The following is a 21,184-nucleotide window of genomic DNA, read 5'->3' as shown; positions in this document are numbered from 1 at the left end:
ATTGCTTTCAAATGTCGAAATGGGTCAAATTTGACCCAAACATTATGTACGGTTTAAGTAAATATGGAGTCACTGTTATTAAGTTTGTGAACCAGTGGCACTGCTGGAAAGTCTGATGACCAGTATTTAAAAGGATGACTTTGTTTTGCAAACCGCTAATGGTTGGAAGTCGGTCAGAGTCAGCTGGTGAGCAGAGGCTCTGTGTATGCAGGCATGAATGCGGTTAATGTGGTTGGCACTGGATTCTCAGCCCCGGGTGACCTGCCACCAGTCACCCTGCAGACAAACAGATGAAGATTAAGATGAAGAAGACTTTGTTGGGCAGTTTAGACAAGATCATTTGAAACATTCTGAATCTATTCTGTAAATATGTATACATACAGAATAGTTACCTCTTTGCGGAGATTAGACCTTTTTCTTTTTGTCTTATGCGTATAATTTCCTATGTTAATGCTATTGCACACATTATTGTCTGTTTTGTTATTTTGTTCCAGTTCCACTTTTACACAGTGCACACACAGGCAAGTATTTCCTGATCTGAAGATCTCAGATTGTGGTACTAATGTGCTATAGTTATCATAATCTATACTGTGTTAATTAGTGATTATATTACTCATGTCATTCCAATTTTCAATGTGTTTCACTTTGCAGCATACTGCGTTAATTCATTTTGTTTTGTCATTGATTGTCGGGGAGTGAAAACCAAGGCTGACTCATTCTCTGTAGTCATATTTTATTTCCAAGGCCTATGTCGCAGCGTTTTCTTGGCAGATGGAAAAGAAGTGGCTGTCGGTGGCAATCAAGAAACTTTAAACCTTATGGTCAGATTTCCATCACTGAGGCTGTCACCCTCCAGTCTGCCTGTTACTTCCCCTTTCTTTCTGTGCTAACGGTCTGGTTGTCACATTGTTCCCTGAGGCCAGACCACCATACGGCACTACATCAGCAATAACAAGAGATTAGTAAGAGATGCACATTTTCCAGGTCAGGCATGATAAGATTTGATTGCAGTGAGATTTCTTTAACTGTAGCAATTTTTTCCGCTTTAAGGAACATTACTTCTGATTTTAAAAAAAGAACAACTGTAGTTGAAATAGTATGGTTTATTTGAACAGATTGTAGCTTAATCTGTTTTAGGCTGCATGAAATGTGATGGTGATATATTCACGATAGCTGGGCATACTGAGACCCTGATTCATGGCTATCAAATCTCTTTGCCGGGCAGCTTTGATGGATCCAGTGTCTGGAAACTGAAAGGTCCATGTCATCCCAAATCCCTGCTGAGCTGCAGGGAATGGGATTGTGAGCATGACTAGTTTGGCTGCCACCAACAGGGCAGAGGAAGAAAAGGGTGTGTTTGTCATGTCAGAGTAACTGCCCACCACACATCAAACCAGACGTTCATGCAGCAAGAAGTCAGCTTTGTCATTCAGCATCAGTGACTTTGAACTGTTGAAATATAATTCAGAGCAACATGTTCAGTTTGTTCTACCGTTACAGAAACGCTGCCTTGAAATGATGAATGCCATGATGAGTGCCGTAGGTCAGTGGTGTCAGTATGATATAAGTGGGGCTTGTATCTGGAAAATAAGATGAATATATTGAAAGCTAAATGACCCCCCCCAAAAAGTAGAATACAAACCAGTAGACTTTTTATATTCTATGATTATGCGATTATGCATACAATACATCCTTTGTGGTGCTTAAATGTGATTGACAGTTAAAATTAAAACATGTTGTATGCATAATAAGTAGAGTAGAACTTGTAAACATGAACATATTCAGAATTGAATGTCTTATGAAATAAATTGGGAAAAGATGTGGAAATATAATTTAATAATGTAAATTTAATAATAATTTGCTCCCTTTAGTCTTTAGTCTACTGAGCCACTTTGACTGAGTGGTGCAATGAGGCTTGTGCACCAAGGACTACTTCCTCAGTGCTAAAGAGCGTTTACTTAGTGATTCACAGAACTGTCAGCTGCCTCAAGCTCCCTCTAAACCTCCTCTCTATCATCCTCTGCTTAATTAGGTTAGTTCATACTGCTCTGTGTGATAAGGCTCTGTCATTATCCCAGGTGTCCTACTGCGCTAGCTCCTGTAATTCTGTGAACTCTACTTCTATTTTTGAAAAGTAGCCTCTATATAATTTGGGATTTAGTCCATGAACTAGGTCTGAACAGGAAGGAGGGTGCTGAACTGTTACAACTCGATTTTGCACTGAAACATTCATATTCCCTGATAAATTTATATTAGTTTGTCAAATGAATTATTTAACAACATGTATTTTCCTACATACCTTCTGCCATTACATCCAATAACACATGTGCAAAGTGTTTTTTCCTGGCCATTTATCAGGTATTATATCTCCACAGTGCTGTGATCTGGGCTACCATGCTAGCTTGGCACGAACCTTCAGGACCTACTTATCTGCCGAGTACAACTTGGAGACATCACGTCACGAGGGACTAGATATCATAGAGAATGCAGTGGACAACCTGGACTCTCGCAGTGACAAGCACAAGATCATGGATATGCATAACCAGGTGTTCTGCCCTCCTATGCGCTTTGAGTACCTGCCACACATGGGAGATGAGGTGAGACCCTTTGGATGCTGCAGCTCTTGTGAAAGATTTGTCTCTGTTACCACTGACTGAGGAACATTTTTGATTTTTATAAAGCAACTCTGAAAACTCCAGATGGATCTATTTGCTCCTTTCCAACCCATTTGTCCTCCTCCTCCTCAGGTGTGCCAGGTGAGCGCCCAGCAGCCTGTCCAGACTGAACTCCTGATGCGCTATCACCAACTGCAGTCTCGCTTAGCTACTCTCAAGATTGAGAATGAGGAGGTGAGGATTTATGATGGCTCCGTGTCTGTCCAGCAGCACCACCAGCCCCCCCAACACCTCCAGCCCCAACCCCCAAAACAGAGAGGCCTGTCTCATTTTCCCCAGAGCCAAATACGAGGGCCACATCACCATCTGCTCTCATTGCAATTACTCTTCAATGACCCTTGCTCTGCGGGAGCTGAGAATATATTTAGAATATTGTCATAGCCCCAATGTTGTGTTTTCTATGAGGTTATATAAAATTGTCTATTGTAATGATGAAGAGAGGGCTTTCTCATTAAGAGCTGCAGACACAAAAGTGCAAATGGAGGTGATAATAACCAAGCCCTGTTAGACTCGCCTGTGCCAACGGCTCTGCCTCTTCCCTGTCTCCCTGTGTCATGTGCTCTGGAGGATAATGGACGAGCCATGCCATTTTAGAAATGGGCTTTATCAATCTCAGCCCTAAACAAAAAGCCTGCTTCAGTAATTTTACGTACAGTTTGTATTTTTGCCAGACACTCATCATTTTCAACTCCTTTTCTGATTTATGCCTGACCTGGGGGTTGTTCTGAACTTCTATTCTATTCAGTGCAACTAACAAGGTCATTTATTGTGCAGGGGTCAATTTGTCTTTGATATAAATATGCTAGTGCTGTACATCACTCACTCTTGCCCTTGAAAATGTCATCAGTTACTTCAATTCTGTCAAGGCTTGGAGAAAATAAAATGCATTTCTTTCCTGTTAAAAGGAAAATATGACCGAGACTGAATAAGATATGATGCTTCATTTGTCATCTTCTTTTTTTTCTATACTTCCCCATCTGTGCAGGTGAGAAAGACCTTGGATGCCACCATGCAAACGCTGCAGGACATGCTGACGGTGGAGGACTTTGACGTGTCGGATGCCTTCCAACATAGTCGCTCCACTGAATCCATTAAGTCTGTGGCCTCTGAGTCCTACATGAGCAAGCTGAATGTAGCCAAGAGGAGGTCGAACCAACAGGAGACTGAAATGTTCTACTTTTCAGTGAGTTCATGTCAATTTTGATTTGTCTAGTGGTCGAAGCTGCTAATGACCGCCTGCTATGAACTCCCGCTTCGCACAGCTTTTCAAAATCAAGCCATCAGTCATAATTTCCACACGCTCTGAAAATAGAATTTAAATTAAAACTAGAACAGATTGGATTTATGCTCATTTGAGTGACACTGAATTGTTTGACTTGGCTCATGTTACACTAGATTAGTACAGCTGCCCTCACATTGCTGCCTTCATCTCTCTGTCTAGAAATTCAAGGAGTACCTGAATGGCAGTAACCTCATCATTAAGCTGCAGGCCAAGCATGACTTACTGAAACAGACACTGGGAGAAGGTAAGGAGCCTCCTCTTTTGATCTGACTTTACTGTCTGTGGTGTTTTTTTAATGACATGCGCCTGACCTAGCATTTCATCTTGTAATTACGGCTCTCACAATCCTGCCACAGCTCTGTAAAATCACTTCCTTCAGGGTTATAGTGGTGCAGGTCATATCTAATAAGCAGCAGGGAATGAGGTATAGGAGTCTACAAAGAGAGATTTTTTTAGGGAAGGAAATGGCAATGACAGTTGATATTTAAATGAGAAACTATCACACCAAAAGCAGACCACAGCTACTTTGAGGTATTCATTGTCCTTCCTACTTATCTCTACTGGTTAAAGCATTATCCGGTTAGTCTCTATATGGTGTAGCCACAGGGAGGGTTTCCATTTCCAGGGTTTAAAAAAAAAAAGGTTTCCCTTGGCCCCTCCCCTCCCTAGGGGTCCCCTTGTCACCTCAGCCGTGAACAGTTTACGCCCAATCAATCAGGAGGACCAGGCCCAGATCCATCTCTGCAGCTGCTCCTGGGGTTCGCCTAATAGAAAAGGGCATCAGGCTCAGACAGCTGAGACCTCACAGCACAAATGGTACATCCAAAAACAGCATATCTCAAGAATTTACACTGAGGATAAATTTATTCAAGTCTTACTTAATTTATTTTACTTTGGTGAGCTTTGTCAATTGTTCTTGTGATTTCTTCTGTGGCAAACAACCAACTTACATGCTGTTATACTCATAAACACTTATATTATAGGTCTTATCAGTCTCTGGACAGATCTGCTTGTATATTTGTGGTGAAGCAGCTGAGAGAGTGTATGAACATGGCATATGGCGTCTCCAGGTACCACCCATGTTTAATTATTCAGGTGATCAATCAGGGCTGTGTCGTGCTCATTAGCTCGTTGCTTCTTACCCAAAGATAGTGTGTTTGTGTATGTGGGTTGTTGTGTGTGAGCATGGCAGAGGGTACAAGATGAGTCTGGTGGGTGCCACATGGCGTTTACATTTATTAATAAAAACAAAATGTCAATCACTGGCAAGAGAAGATGGTGCCTGGATATCTGCCAGCCCTTGTTTACCAGATAAGGAGTCACCAATTCCCTTGTTCAATGAATTTGATTTGTGCTTGTCACCTTTTATGATTGCACAATATATTATCTCTGTTGTTGAGGGGCTCTGGCACTTTGGGATATGAAATTAAGGGAAAATCAGCTCTGACTTTTTGCTCATGTTTGAGAAAATCAGTGTAATTTTGAGGTCTGTTGGTCAGAGGTAGACAGGGATATCACTCAGTGGAATGATGTCTGGGAAATGTGCTGTTGTTTCTTCACATGAATGCTCCAGAGACCTTGTCCCATCTGCCAGAATGATGTGTTGAGAAATGGGTTAGCCTTTGCTCTTTCTGTCCATTGTTAGATTGAGTAAAGAAGTCATGTTGGAATGCTTTGGTGCCATTGTTTCTTTTTTTGGGGGGCATTGACTCCCTTCCAGCTGATAGTCCAGTTGCCGGACAAAGACACACTCTTACTTTCAGCTCATGAAGCCCCACTTGGTCATATTTGAATTGACTTCATTTAGAAAGCTGTTGTATTCTGTTTTAGCACACGGTAGCATGTGTGTTATCATATCATCGTTCTTATAGCAGAGTTCGATGGTGTTTTCTGTAGAAACACTCAGTGTACATAGGCATATAACATGTGCGTGTGTTGTTCAAATTATAACAAAAGGCTCAGTGAGCCAGCACAGACATTGCTCCATGTCACCACTGATAGACCTCTCCCTCCCCAACATACACACACTGCTGTCGCCAGCCCCTTTTTCCTTACTCTGAGAGTAGGCCCGTGCCCCCACCGTGTCCTCTGGGTCCCCTGAGGTTTCAGTGACGACTACTCAATGGCTTTGTCCAATGAATGGTGTTAGCACTGCTCCATTCATCTCTCTCTCAATAGTCATGTTGTCTCTCCCTTCAGTGAGGCTGGACACTGGAGTCTGTCTAATATGCACCATAAAGACACTAATATATTAAATTTCCCTCTTGTGTTTTTTTCCACAGGGGAAAGGGCTGAATGTGGAACTACAAGGTAAGATCTTGTGTGATATATTTCTGACCCCTTCCTTTCACTGTTGAAGCATCTGCTTACTCCATCAGATTTCAGATTTTTAGAATGTACAATTCTACTGTCAAAGAGAAAAGAAGACAAAAGCACATCAATAGCTGTCACAAACAATAAAAATATGTTTAAATATTTATAAAAATGTTAATAACAAAAAAGAACGTAATGTATATTTTATATTTGACAATAGCGCATGGCTTTTCATTATTTGTGGTCAATGACTATCAAGCCATGTCAAAATAATGTCATGCTCTATATCTTATATACAGACATAAAATGCACAATGTCTGAAAAACAAATTGGCAAGCATTGGCTATGGTTTTGCCGTTGTTGCTGTCCTCCACAGATACGACACATTCACTTGCACACACTAAATGTTGCTCTTGTGGTGTCTTTCACAAAGGATTGTCATAAATATTAAAATGACCTTCAGCTGCATCTTGCTGAATCTGTCAAAAATAAGTTGCGCCTGCATGTTTCTGTGTGTTTGTGAGAGAAAACATGTGCATGCATGATGTTACGATGCAGGAGAAAACATTAACAGTAGTTTTGGGGGATTTCTATTATTAATAGAACATCACAAGAAACATGAAATTGTATTTTTTGAGAGGAATCATGCATTTATGAGTCTCAGCAGAATTCAAATGCCTTGTATCGCTGCAAGGTATGTGACATGACTACATGAAATATCAGCTGATGGGCTTGATTTATTTGCCTTTTTAATGATGTTCATTAATCTGTGCTGTATTTCCAGAAAGTCAAGAAAAAGTATTTTATTGAAGATCCAGAGTTTTTTACACCCCGAGCTCTCTGCAGTAATTAAAGGGCAGACATATCATGCTTTAATGATTAAAGACCTCTTTGATGAAGTGGCTCAATGTCTTTTTTTGTTCAGCTTTTAAATAAAAATGTTTCTCTTTTTTCGTGACTTTACCGAAGCAGAGGAATTTTTTACTGCTCTGTTTTTCATACCTGCTTTTGAACCTTTACATTTCGCTCTACAGTTTCACAGAATATGGTCTTTTTGTTCCTTTTGTCCATCATTTCCTAGGCCCCCCACCCTTCCCCCTAAACCACAGAAAATGCGGAAGCCTAGGCCACGCTCCATGTATAACCATAAGCTGTTTAACGGCAATATGGAGACCTTCATCAAGGTACCCTCTGGTGGTGGTGTATGACTGAGCGGCCCCTGTGGAGCAGGAGGGGAAGGCAGCTAGAGCCTTCACTCTCATTCTCTTCCTCACTTTGGCCTTCTGTTGCTCCCTTTTCCAGCTGCCCTTGATCATGATGTAACGCCTCTGTTTAACCTCTAATCCTCCTCCTCCCTTCCGTGGTTCTGCTGGTGCAGACAGAGCAGCAGTCAGCTGTCTCTTTATTCCCCTCTAGAAAAATTTACAATCTCTGGCTTTCTTTCTAAATCCAGTCTCTCTTTGAGTGACTGAGAGGCAGGAGACAGCAGTGGGTCTGCTTTGTCCCTTACTGCACCCAACCCTTACTGCATCTCTGTAGCTTTCCTAATGCCAGTCCCTGTGCTTAGCCTTCTTTAACCTCCAGAGGGATCATTCGTCACCTGAGCTTTTCTAACCTTGTGCTTCTCTGCCTTTCTTCCTCTGCTGCTCTGTGCTTTGCTGCTTTCTGTCCCAGAGGAAGAAGGAATGCCCGTACCCGCATCCAGGTACCTCTGTTGTCAGAGAGTATAGGTCACGGCTCAAGATGCTCTAAAACTATTTGACTAATAGTAGTATTTTACTTCCTACTGCTTCAGCTTCACTTGTGTGCTACTACTTTCCACAACTGTTTATATTCTGTGACATCAGGTTATTAATAATAGCTGCTTGTATTTTTTTGTTTGTTTGTTTGTTTAATAATGCTCTTTAGATTTGCTTGATGAAATGTTTATGAGCCATAAGGACAAGCAATTAGATTTTTAATTATTATAATGACATTCAATGACAATAATGACAATCATTATATAATAATTATAATCATTATATAATCAACAGCCATATAAGAGTAAAATGCAATATTATATTTACTACCTCTTTTAGTTATGCATTACTTTTTGTTATTTTTTTGTCTTGAATCGTCTGTATTTATTCATTTTTCATATCATTTCATTGCAGGATTCAGGTCAACCAATTCCACTTGTTGTTGAGAGCTGTGTCAGATACATCAATCTATACGGTAAGTCTCACATCATGTTGTTACAACTACTACTTCTGAATGAAAGTGCTGAAAAAGAAAGAAGGTCCTTTGAAAACTCTTCCAGCCTCATGAGAAGTGACAGCAACTATTGGACGAGGCAATCTATTCCCGCAAATAGCTGCAGGCACAGAGATTGACCTGCTCTGCTCTCCACCTCAGTCTCTGAGGCGCTCAGCTGCATGCCGGTGATTTGACAAGCTCATAACAATAGATCACACACAGAGAGTTTTGAAAGTCCCATTGGTCTTTGTTTAGTCAGTTCACCCCTCCTCCCACCTCCCTGTCTTTAACTCCTCCCTGTCTACCTTCACATCTGTCTTCAGCTCGTTGCTGTAGCCTGCAGGCCTTTCCCCTGGATCTGGACCTAATGAAACTCCAGAAAACTGATTAGGAGCCCTCTAACTGAAACCATATGCTGCAGCCTCACTGAGGGGCCCTCTCCTGGAAAAATACGCATCTCCCTTTATGACTAGATTACATTTCCTGCTCTGTGTTATGTGTTTCCAATAGGCTTTCATGAGGCTGGCACGGGGGTTTGGAGATAATGATAGCTAAGTCTGACTCTATCTGCAAATTCTGGATTGTATTTCTTTTAGGGTTGCAGCAGCAAGGCATATTCCGCGTGCCGGGATCACAGGTGGAGGTCAATGATATTAAAAACTCATTTGAGAGAGGTAAGTTACTGTTTGTATGGTACTACAAAATGACAGATGGCATTATATCAGGTCACCAATACATAAAAAGGATAAAGCCATTGAACACTTTTTAAAAAATATCAGCACTGAAAGCATACTTATTTCTGTTAATCAGGTGAAGATCCCTTGATTGATGACCAGAATGAGCATGATATCAACTCAGTGGCAGGGGTGCTGAAGCTGTATTTCAGAGGACTGGAGAACCCAATCTTCCCAAAGGAGCGTTTCCTGGACTTCATCTCTACCATCAGTGAGTCACGTACAGCAGAAAGTATTCAAAGCCATAACAGTTGTTAGTGAACAGGCAAAAAGAAAAGAGAAAACACACCTTACAGTTTTTTTTTGGAAACTCAGCTTTACTGAAGAAGAGAAAGGCATGTGGTGCAGCACATGGAAGCAATCTTAACACCAGGGCTCTCCGCCCGATTTTTAACAGAAAGCCAGTAGGAAGAGGAGCGTGAGGTCCACATCAGCCTGCCGTGTGCAACTTCACCGCAGAATCATTTCCCCGCTGTTTCTAATAGTTTGATCACTCAGTGCGCCTCAGGGTTCTGGTGAAAGGCAGGAGAGGGCATCTATTAAAGTGTCGAATAACAGTTTTCAGAATCCCTTATGCGTTTTGCTTCAGCACTGTACTCTCACTTGATCAATTTGCCCTGCTACACTCAGCTTTATACTATATTTTAGTGGACTGTGTTGTTATAGGCAAAGTATAAGTTTCAAAGCTATATTTGTTTCCCATTTATCACAATGTAAACCAATGTTGTTATACATCTCTATATCTGTATTCTGTGTTTCAGAGCTGGAGTCTGGAGCGGAGAGAGCGCATCATATCCAGCAGATTATTGTGACTCTTCCTCGGACCATCATTATTGTGATGAGATACCTTTTTGCTTTTCTCAATCAGTGAGTTTATACACATTCACATTACATCTTAGGCAACAGGTCCTGGTGTATACAGAAGAGAATGTGGAGATGAGTTTATTCTTTGCACATACTCTTAAACCTTAACTTACATGTAAATGTATTTCTTTTGGGGAGAATCCATGTTGAACAATATATTAGGCAAAGACAGAATAGCAACAGTCAGGTGGAAAGGCAAAATCCTGTGGACCCCAGGAAGAATAGTTGCTACCCTGGTAGCAACTAATGGGGATCCAATTAAACAAATAAACAAATAAACAAAAGCATACAGAAAAAGACAACCAGCTATTTATTGCTACATCTGTCTGCAGTGTTTTAGAAGTTATTTACGGGCTCGGAAACTCATGCCTCACTGAAGTAGTATACCTGTCTACTGATAATGGATGTTATTAATGCTCCTTTTACTGCGTTAGCCTGCAGAACAAAGAGTTTGATTTCATACCCCTCATTTTACTCCTATACCCCCTTCTTTGTCGGAGCTGTTCCAGCTGTGGCTTTACTGCTCTGCCGCAGCTTGTTGATTATGTGCATGGCCTGATTATGACTTCCTCTTGAAGCACTGGATGATTTGGTTTACTAAGAGTGGGTTGTGGCGCGTGCAGGCTAAGTTGATTTGTTGAAGGGGTTGGCTGATCAGAGCACTTTTCATACAAATCTCTAACTAAGCTGTGCAATGACGGATGTAATACTGTATGTCAAATCTGACTTCACTTAAAGCTGGTGACTTTTTAAGAGATGTCTCTTTAAGAGATGTCTCCGCTACATAGCACTTTGTTTTCAGATTATTATAGGATTGATATTTCTTAACTTAAAGCAACTAAAATCAATTATTAATATATTTGTATTAACAATGGACCATATGACTACTTTAATGTAAACAGCGGCGCTCATAATGACAAACCCACATATAATTATCACATGACTCTGCAGTTCCTCTCAGCTCTATGGAGCTTTGTAGTGTCTTTCAGCTCATTGTTTTGGTTTTCCAGCCCGCAACTTTACTGTTTTGGTTCAATCTCACCACTCTAATAGAGTGTAGGCAGCTGTTTTCAGTTAAATAGATGTATAAATGTATAAATAGATTACAAAGTTAGTGATTAGCTGGTGAACATAGACATGGAGCATTTAGCAACTAAAGAGGCATATATTTCTGACAGGAGTTGGTAGAGACCAAAAACAAAGCTAAAAGGAGAGTGAATATGGGACTTAAACTTACCAGGTGACCAGAAATAGGAATCCAGATGAATGCTAATGTTGCTCTGTAAGTACTGGATGTGCAAATAAGCAAGTGTCTGCTAACATGTTCGCCATATCAACTTAAAATGTGATAACATGTCAGTGTTGTGTTCATAGCTTGTTTCTCCTTCCCCCAAGTGGCAAAAAAAATCAGTTATTGCAGGTCCAATATTTTATAATTAATTATATAATTATAATTAATTTAACTAGTCCAACAGTTTATGGAATATACCATAATCCAAATGTAGACAAAAGGGCTGAAGCACCAAAATACAAAAAGGACTTGTAGCATTATCACTTCAAAACACAAACACTAGATAATAACTAAATTTACACATATTTGTCTTAAAGATGAGTTTACATTAGTAAAACGTGTTCTGTCCCTCAGTCTCTCCCAGTACAGTGATGAGAACATGATGGATCCATACAATTTGGCTATCTGCTTTGGTCCCACCCTGATGCCCATCCCAGATGGCCAGGATCCTGTAGCATGCCAGGCACATGTTAATGAGGTCATCAAGACTATCATCATCCACAATGAAGTCATCTTTCCCAGTCAACGGGAGCTTGACGGCCCAGTGTATGAAAAGTGCATGACTGGTGGGGAGGAGTACTGGTGAGTATGGGCTCAATCAGGCGGTGAACACATGAGCAAAGTATAGTTACGTTGAGGCTACAGGTCTGTCAACTCTGACTTGTAATTAGTTTAACAGGGAAATATGTGACATTTTATCAACTAATCACCAGCCTAAATATGCTAATAGTTAATAAATATTTGTCATGCTCCAATATCTACATATCAGTAACAACTTATGACAACATCTTATACCATTTCATTAATCCAATTGATGAGATTCAACAACCATAATCCTTCTCTTTTCATGTAGATATTACATAATATACAAGTGTTCTTAACAAGGCAACATTTTACATCCATTATCCTATTAATTAACCTTTTTCTTTCACTTCCATTCACTCACTGCAGTGACAGCCCCCACAGTGAACCAGGAACCATTGACGAGGCTGACAATGGCACTGAACCACACACCAGTGATGAAGGTCAGTACATCATAATTGTCATTTCTCATCTCCACTCTATTTAGGGACTTAGTTATTACCGTGTGCTGTGTTTTCTCAACCCACAAATAAATGCTACTACTATTTTACCAATAATGAATAGATATTACAAATAGACTTTAAGTTCATGGTGTAGCAATTCAATTTTCATACAAAATATTGACAGCAGTATCACATCTAGAGAAAATACTTCAATCGCTTTAGAAATAAGTATGAAATAACTTGGGTTTTTTTGTTGTTTTTTTGTTGTTTTTTTGATTTTGTTGTTTTTTTGATAGATGCTACTGCCTGGCTGTTTGATCGTTCAAAGAGAAACTTATCAAACCAGTTCACATCTTGGCAAATAGTATTACATGGATTTCACATAAGAATATGTGTGATGTGATTTTAGAAGTCTTTGTGGATGAAAAAGCCTTGAGTGCAGACTGACCTTTTTTATTAAGTGCTTTTGACTGAAAGGTGAATGATGTTTGCGCTGCAACAGCTTATGATCGCAGAGGCTTATGTGATGTTTGAAGCTGAAGGCAAGTTGAGTAAACAGTGTTGGCATGCAGCACTGCCTCTTTGATCCGTCCTTCTGTGTGTGTGTGTGTGTGTGTGTGTGTGAGTCTCTCCTCTCTCTCTCTCCCTATTACTCCCTCCATCCCCCCCTCCTCCCCTGCTCGCTCTTTGTTCAGCGTTAGTCAGCAATTCTCCTGGGACTTTCTCCTTTGTGCAGTATTTCCCCAATTCTCCTCTGAGTTCTGAATGCATAACTGGGCCAGGCACAAAAGCTGAAATGCGGGTAATACACACAATAATATCTCCTGTGCTGTGAGTGAGGACTTAATGGACAGGTCCATGAAGTATGGAGCATGTTGGGTCAGACTGGGATAACCCTATCTCAGAGTTTCATCTGTGCTGTTGGCTGCGTTTGTAATCAGTGCTGACCCTTTTTTCCGTTTTCTTACTTGGAAGAGGAGCAAAGGCTGATTGCCTGCTACAGGTTCTGCTCTTGCTGGCCTCATTGCTCAGAGACTTATGTGATATTATGGGCTCTGTTGTTGCAGTGTTTCTGTAGCAGTTATGTGGGTGTTCTTGGGCAATAGACAGTGTTTTTGGAGGAAAAACCATGTTGTTAAATTAAGAACTAATCAACCATGCTGTGATGACAATATTTTTACTCTTTTCATTACTATATAATAGAAACCAAATTTGAATAAAGCTGCTTTTCATCCTTTTCTCTCTTACTTTAACTGTCTTCTTAAACACCTTTGCACCCCTCTGGTGAGTTCCCAAAATGTATACTAACTGGACTTTTGTTGTTGCTGATTGATGTTCATTTAACCCTTACTGACCTCTGCTGGCTGGCTTACTGAAGTACACTGTAGATATGTCTTTAATTTTAGACAAAATCTTCTATTTAAATCTAATTTATATTACTCTAAATAGTTCACACAGCATGTTTTAACAGTAGTGGATGGTTGTCATACAGTCAGTAGCTCAATAATTACTTAAGTTTTAAACATGTGATTTGTGTTTGATGCGCACATTTTTTCATGTACAGTATGTGCACACACACACTCACACTCACAAACACATTTATTTGATTTAGTTCAGGTTTGTAACTGTAGTGTAGCTGAGTGATTTACAATGTAAAGCCATAAAGACATACTGAGTTTAACTTCCTGGAAGTAATAACATAATGTACCACAGCCACAGATTGATAAAGGACTAGAAGCACAGATTCCAATCTCTCAGAATGTATTATTGTTTGTTTTGGACACCAATTTACTTCGGGTCTGCATTTAAGTTGTCGATCAAGTCGTGGAAAGAAATAGCCTAAACTATCCTATCTGTGCCTTAAACTAAATTCAATTAAACTATTAAGCTTTTTGTTGATGTTTCTTTGTCTGTTTATGTTTTCAGAGGTTGAACAGATCGAGGCCATTGCCAAATTTGACTATGTAGGACGTACTCCAAGAGAGCTTTCCTTCAAGAAGGGAGCCTCTCTGCTTCTGTATCACCGAGCGTCTGAGGACTGGTGGGAGGGACGTCACAATGGTGTGGATGGTCTCATCCCACATCAATACATTGTAGTGCAAGACCTGTAAGTAACAGCAGAACTGTGTTTTAGCCATTGTTGTTGGTTATCTTGTATTACATAATCTCTAAATCTCTAGAAATGATCATCAGTAAAGCAGACAATATTACAACATGTTTTGTAACTCAATTTCTCCCTATATTACTTCCCAAAATGTAATAAATGACTGTAAGCGTTCACACTTCATGTGCATATCTTATGCTCCTTACCATTAGGGATGATGCTTTCTCAGATAACCTCAGCCAGAAAGCAGATAGTGAAGCGAGCAGTGGACCGTTGCTGGATGATAAAGGTTCATCCAAAAACGACGTCCCATCACCATGTGAACAATCACCCGATTACAACTTTGGAGGAGTCATGGGGAGGTAGATGCAACAAAGAATAAACACCTTTCCTGTTTAAAAGTTTTGTACTATTGAGGAGTTTTCCTGTTTGTCCGTTGGTCTGATCTGATTTCTCTCCATAGGGTCAGATTACGGTCCGATGGAGCTGCAATCCCACGCCGTCGGAGCGGCACGGACACCCACAGCCCAACCAGAGTGGCTGACACTCCACCTCGGGCTGCAGCCTGTCCCAGCAGCCCCCACAAGGTGTCCATCAGCAAGGGTCGTATGGAGAGCCCAGAAAAGAGGCGCCTTGGCACCTTTGGAAGTGCAGGCAGCATCAACTACCCAGACAGAAAGGCCTATCCTGAGGGCCATCCGCTGAGACCGATGCCAGGGGCCACTCGTCACAGCAGCCTCGGGGACCACAAATCACTGGAGACCGAAGCTCTGGCTGAGGTAAGGTTTTCTTACCTGGATTTTACTCATGGAAGAGCATTTCATAACGTGAATGTGGGTGATTTGAAGTTCACTGGACTGTTTCCTGCTTTGCTTTATACTCTCTTATCATTTAACTGCCTTCTGGAGTTTTAGTTGCTGATAATATCAAGTAATCATTGATATTACTGTAATGTGTATATATTATACTAGAAAATTAATTGTAACAGCATTTTTAAAATGGCACAATACTAAGCTCTTCTATTATGTCAGTGATGTTTTATGAGTGTGAAATCACGTATCAAGGACAAGCTGATCGGAAAAGAATGATGCAAAAGTGATATCAAGGAACAGAATTTCTCTCTTCTGGTAGCATTTGTTATATCTCTGTTTGGTGACTGTGTTGCCAGTAGGAGACATAATATGAGGTGTGACAAATATAGCATGTAAGCAGATTGGGTAGGTTTGGTAGAACAGAAAGAGGCTCCCTGCTGTAGCTGTCAATCTGAGAGCAGCAGCTGGGTCTTGGGGTAAATGTCAGAGAAAGACTGCAGCAGGGAGATAAAAACACCTCAAGGCCTGGAACTGAATAACAAGCTAAAGAGCACCGAAGGTTCTGTACCAGAGTCTCCTTATCAGCTAATGGCTGCAGCCATTCAGTTTAACTTGACTGAAGCTGTGTGTAAAAAGTTACCTGATTTTCATTTCTGTGTAGAATAACCTAAAGGACTGCACTGGTGGTTGTGCATGTGTTAGTCCATTTACTACAAATCACTTATGCTAACCTTTTTGCAAACCATACTGCTGTGTTTTATAAATTTGGATGTATATGTCTACTATTCCAGTATTCTGCTATTTTCCATTCATTTACAAATACTTTAAAGTTTCTTGAGTGGTTATTTTTGTTAAAGCCACATTGCTGCTGTGAGGTAATGCAGTACAGACTTCTCAAATCAACCTGTGATCAAACTGCATTAACATGCAACAAAAATGTACCATTTACTAAAGTTATCACATTTATCAATAGGTGCCTGAAACTGTATATAGTCTGTATTTAAAACTGTACAAACACACTATTGTCCTTGTATGTCTAGATATCCCATAACACTGCCTAGCTGTTATTCCTGATCGTTCTGTACTCTTCACTTCTCCTCTACCAGGACATAGAGAAGACCATGACAACAGCACTCCATGAGCTACGTGAACTGGAGCGACAGAACACCGTTAAGCAGGCTCCTGATGTGGTCTTGGACACCCTGGAACCCATGAAGAACCCAGTTAGCTCTGAGCCCGGCAGTCCACTGCACACCATTATGATCCGTGACCCAGATGCAGCCATGCGCCGAAGCAGCAGCTCCACCTCTGAGATGATGACCACCTTCAAGCCTGCTCTCTCCGCCCGGATGGTTGGGTCTCAGCTACGCCCCCCACCCATGAGGCCAGTGCGCCCTCCTCCAACCCAGCACCGCTCAAGCAGCTCCAGCTCTTCAGGCGTCGGCAGCCCTGCTGTAACTCCCACTGAGAAGATGTTTCCAAGTAACAATACGGCTGCTGGTTCTAATATGAATACATCCGGTGATGGTGGGGATAAATCTGGCACTATGTAGCAAAGGTGGAACCTGCTAAGTGAGAAGGTTATAAAGCTTCCCAAGTGAGGGGAAAGCTTATGGAAATGGGTGTCGATGTGTGACAAGCAGATATGGATATTTTTCTCTGTGTTTTCTGCCTGACTTAATTCATATATTCAGGAAGCTCCTGAAGCGAGCCTACAGTATGTTACCATGGTGATAAAGCGGTGGAAGAAGCTGTAGAGGTGTGATAGCATAAAGCTCCACTCTCTTTGAAACTTGATTTGTCTACAGTAGATGTGAATAAGAATACATGTATTTCAGTTTTACCTCAAGTTCAACAAAATCTGTGGCCATGTTCTCGTTCCAGAGATACATTGAATGCAAGTGAAGCAATACTTGTGTAAAATTCTGGTATTAGTCTCCACCCAGCGTACATTGTCCAGCGGATGTGTATGAAACACCTCATCTGGACTGGTGTAGACATTCAGGCTAAAATATCATGTCTGTTTACCATTTAGGTCAAAGGCCTTATGGCTCTACATACATACTTACTTGAAGTTTCCATGCTTTCTGTTTGTATTATAATACAGTGGATGTTCAGCAAAGTAAAAACATAGTGACGTTTTATACTTCTGCATGCAGGGTTTGGAGAAAATAAGGGAAACATTAAAGACGATGAGGGTTTTTTTCATATGGTCAGTGGAAAAGCTTGTTAATCAGTGGAAGCATAAAATATTAGTTTGAAATCTTATTCATGATGGTGAAAACATATATAATAATGAAGTTTCTGATGTCCAAATATTTAATCTAATACATGGGGATCATAACAGTATCATGTTTTAAATTTGCCATGTGTGTGGCAATGGTATCCTAAATGTCTTACCTGCAGTCCTCACTTCCTCTGGTAAAGATAAAGCTTCCTGGCATGAAGATGATCACTTAGACAGTACTGATCAGAGCTTAACAAAGCAAGTCCTCTTCAACCATGTACGGTTGGACAGTGAGCAGACTTAACATTGCTGTTTCCTTTTTTTTCCTCAATGTCCTGTATATTAAATGCAGAAAACTAATGCACCAACTAATTGTAGGAATCCTGTGGTAAACTTGTACATAATATATAGCTAGTAATTTTTGTAAGTGTTAATCTTGTACAGGCTGATACAGAAAAGGCAAAGGGTTGATGTGAACGGCACTTGAAAGGATCGCAACTAACCACAAAACATACTTTTAATCCTCAGTAAACAAGTATATTCTTTGGCTGTGTGAAATAGAGTTCAAATAATTTATCTTGCCTACTGTGTGCTTTGAATGCATTTGGTAACCATACTGTAGAAAACTGATTGCGGTTGAACACACCATAAAGGCTGAAGAAATGTTTCTCCATTATATTTTTGACACATTTGCTCATCTTGAAATAGTTTGCAGTTGTTCCTGTTCAAGTCTGATTTGAATGATTTTATTATTACATAAGAAATATTCAAGTGTACCCTGTGACAGTTCCTCTTTCAAATTTAAAATGTGATACTTACCCTGAGGAAGTTGAGAAGTAGATGTTGTGACATACTGTTATCACAGCGGTTTCCTTCCTTCCTGCCTTTCTCTTATCTCTGTTGATAGATACAGTTATGCCTCGACTGTAGATTAATCCTTATTTTGTTGGAGGAAAACTAAACAGAGAACATTTCAGTGTTATACGTATATCTACTGTACCTTTTGTCATTCTAACAGCTCTAGTCCAGAGACCTTGTAACCTGCATCCCAAAGAGCCTGCTCTATTGTGCATGTTTTTGCGCTGTAATGTCTGACTCATATTATGCGGGAGTAACAATGGCTGTATGTGGTGCCTTGCCTTGGTAAAACGCACAAATTACTTAAATATTGGACTTAAAGAAAAAAAAAAAACAGGCCTTAACAACATTTAGGGGGGTTTGGAATGATGAATGAAGCCGCTTGTAGCAGTTGCTGAAATAGAAGTGAAAGAGAAATAACAAGCTTGATATCTTGATTGAGCATGTAAACCAGGCACTGATCCCACCGTCACTCTGCAGTCGTTCTGTACATTCTACAGTGTAACGGTACGCACTGTAAATTGAAAGTATTTGCTTGTTATCTGTTTTATTTCCAGACAGACACATACATATGCAGAGGTGGGAGGATTCTTTCTTAAGAGCAGAAAACTCATAGAGCCAGAAAAAGTCTATATACATTCAAAGTCATGCAGTGCACTGGCATCCTCTGCTGGTTCCTGCTGGTATTGCTTCTTGCAACGAAATGGTGGATGCCATCACCTTACGTGGGCATTATGAGTATGATCTGGAGCTACTTATTACAATCATTAAGCTCATCTATATAAATAGTTATTTTTTGTCTCTCTTGGTTACAGTTTTGCACCTGTTTAAATCTATGAAGATAATGTTACAAAAAAAAAGTTTATTGAAATACGAAGAAAGCACACAATTTCAAAAAGTGAAATTATCATCATTGTATTTAACTAGACTGTTTTATTTATAGACACTTGTGTAAGTGGAGCAGACAATTTGAGTGCCTTTTGTGCACAACATCAATTTTTATTGGACTTTTATATTTACTTTTTTAACTGTAATATTTTGTGTATTAGTTTTCATGTTTATTATAAACTGAAGTTACTTTTTTAGCGTTACTTTCTATTGCTACTCAGTCATCAAACCTACATAAATACACAAACACTCCAAGGAGTATATTGTGTTAAAATATTCCTCTTGAATTACAGAAGAATCATCATGAACTGCTCGTCTGTGCTTGGGTGATCCCTGAGGAATAGGAGTTATAAAAAAAAAACTACTGTACACACAATCTACTGGTATTCGGTTCAGTAGAATCATCTCAGAATATTTCTTTCATATTTTTGTTTTCCCTGTGAACTGCCTGTGCTGTGGTTGAGCCGTAAACTCTTGTTGTTCATTCTCCTTCCCTTTCAAAGCAAAAACATTGCAGTAACGTTGGCAACAGCAGGACTGATATGGACCCTCTTCTTGTAGAGGCTATAAGGCACTTGGTTCACTCTTATTTCCTACATGTGATGTACATGGACATTTTCTTTTCTGGAATGTATGCTGAAATGGGTAACATTATTTGTTTACTGACATGAGAAGACATTACGTTAATATTAAAAAAAAAGTACATCACAGTAAGAGAGCGGACTGAGCGCCTGTCATGTTGTGAGGACCAGAGTGCGAGTCGCTGTCACACTGTTTACCTTCTCTTTAATTGTTTGTCTAGTGATGCTGTTTGTTGATGAGTGTCTGGTTGGTTGAAACCCTGTGATGTAATGTACACCATACCACTTACTGGATGTTGAAAACCCCCTGCATCCAAATAAAACCATTATTGCTCTGTGATCTGGATATTTCGAGTGGTTTTTTTTGTGTGTTAAATCTGAAATCCCAAAGATAATACAGGTTAGGGAGACCTTTTTTTCTAGATATGTCTATGTTCTTTAGGCATTTTTTGCCTTTATTTGAAACAGATACAGACAGGAAAAATGAAGAGAGAGGGGTATGATGTTCAACAAGGGTACCCAGCCAGGTTTGAACTGAGGAGATTGCTGTCATATAGTATGTACAGTATCTTAACCACTAGGCCACCAGGACACCCCTTAGTCTCTGTATAACTGACCATACTTTAAATACAAGCACAATGTGTGAAAGCTAATTATCTTTGAAAAAAGTAGCATTATTATTGTGGGGTTTTTTTTGTTTTTACAGCAGATGCACAACAAGAAAACTTCAAATGGCAGATAGTAAATATTAATAATGTTAAAGGATAGCTTTGCAATTTTAAACTGTCTGTTGAGACACAAAGAGGGAATTTTTTACTAAAAAAGACTGGAAGATATCCACAACATTTGACTAAAGTGAAGTCTCATAATATCTTCAGATAAACTTTTGAGACACATTTTTTTGCACAAAACAAGGACAAAACAAATGCACTTAGATTAGAAATGCATTTGTAGGGGATCTTCTAATGGTCAGTATGTACAGGAGGAACAATTGCTGTGAGCAAAACCTGTTCCAGTGTTTATATGGGAACCTGATTATTGTTTTAAGACAGACTTGAAAAACTGAACAATTTAAACATGAAAAGGGAGGGTGCTGGTATGACATTTAAGATTACTATTAAAAAACAAACAAAAGCATTAACATATATAAAATATAGTAACTTTTTAAAAAATACAAAACCAAAAGAGTAACCGACATGAGTCTGTACTTCATTCTGTGGCCACATGATGGAGAAACTGCAACAGTATCCGATGAACATGAGCTTTCCATGAAGACTGCGTAGTCAGCACCCTGT

General features: G+C 39.9%; 1 protein-coding gene across 4 annotated transcripts in view; it reads left to right on the top strand.

Moving 5' to 3' along the window:
* srgap3 (SLIT-ROBO Rho GTPase activating protein 3) overlaps window positions 1-20,229 on the top strand; it is a 60,929-nt gene extending 40,700 nt beyond the window's left edge. For 2 of the 4 annotated variants that reach the window (XM_042406379.1, XM_042406380.1), the window contains 16 exons: window positions 2,376-2,597; window positions 2,748-2,849; window positions 3,661-3,858; window positions 4,117-4,201; window positions 6,240-6,267; window positions 7,352-7,454; window positions 8,424-8,484; window positions 9,102-9,179; window positions 9,316-9,450; window positions 10,001-10,106; window positions 11,749-11,976; window positions 12,346-12,419; window positions 14,346-14,526; window positions 14,736-14,885; window positions 14,987-15,302; window positions 16,442-20,229. In XM_042406379.1, coding sequence (XP_042262313.1) covers window positions 2,376-2,597; window positions 2,748-2,849; window positions 3,661-3,858; window positions 4,117-4,201; window positions 6,240-6,267; window positions 7,352-7,454; window positions 8,424-8,484; window positions 9,102-9,179; window positions 9,316-9,450; window positions 10,001-10,106; window positions 11,749-11,976; window positions 12,346-12,419; window positions 14,346-14,526; window positions 14,736-14,885; window positions 14,987-15,302; window positions 16,442-16,888 — 2,514 coding nt within the window. In that variant the 3' untranslated portion in view covers window positions 16,889-20,229. Of the gene's footprint in view, window positions 1-2,375; window positions 2,598-2,747; window positions 2,850-3,660; window positions 3,859-4,116; window positions 4,202-6,239; window positions 6,268-7,351; window positions 7,455-7,944; window positions 8,254-8,423; window positions 8,485-9,101; window positions 9,180-9,315; window positions 9,451-10,000; window positions 10,107-11,748; window positions 11,977-12,345; window positions 12,420-14,345; window positions 14,527-14,735; window positions 14,886-14,986; window positions 15,303-16,441 lie in introns of those variants that run through there. The other 2 variants (XM_042406382.1, XM_042406381.1) reach the window with 2 other exon arrangements.
* The last annotated feature ends 955 nt before the right edge of the window (window positions 20,230-21,184 follow it).

The sequence above is a fragment of the Thunnus maccoyii genome, chromosome 3 (assembly GCF_910596095.1).
Source record: "Thunnus maccoyii chromosome 3, fThuMac1.1, whole genome shotgun sequence".
In the NCBI taxonomy this organism is placed as follows: domain Eukaryota; kingdom Metazoa; phylum Chordata; class Actinopteri; order Scombriformes; family Scombridae; genus Thunnus; species Thunnus maccoyii.
The sequence above is the reverse complement of the archived record's forward strand: the minus strand, read 5'-3'. Positions and strand labels throughout refer to the sequence as shown.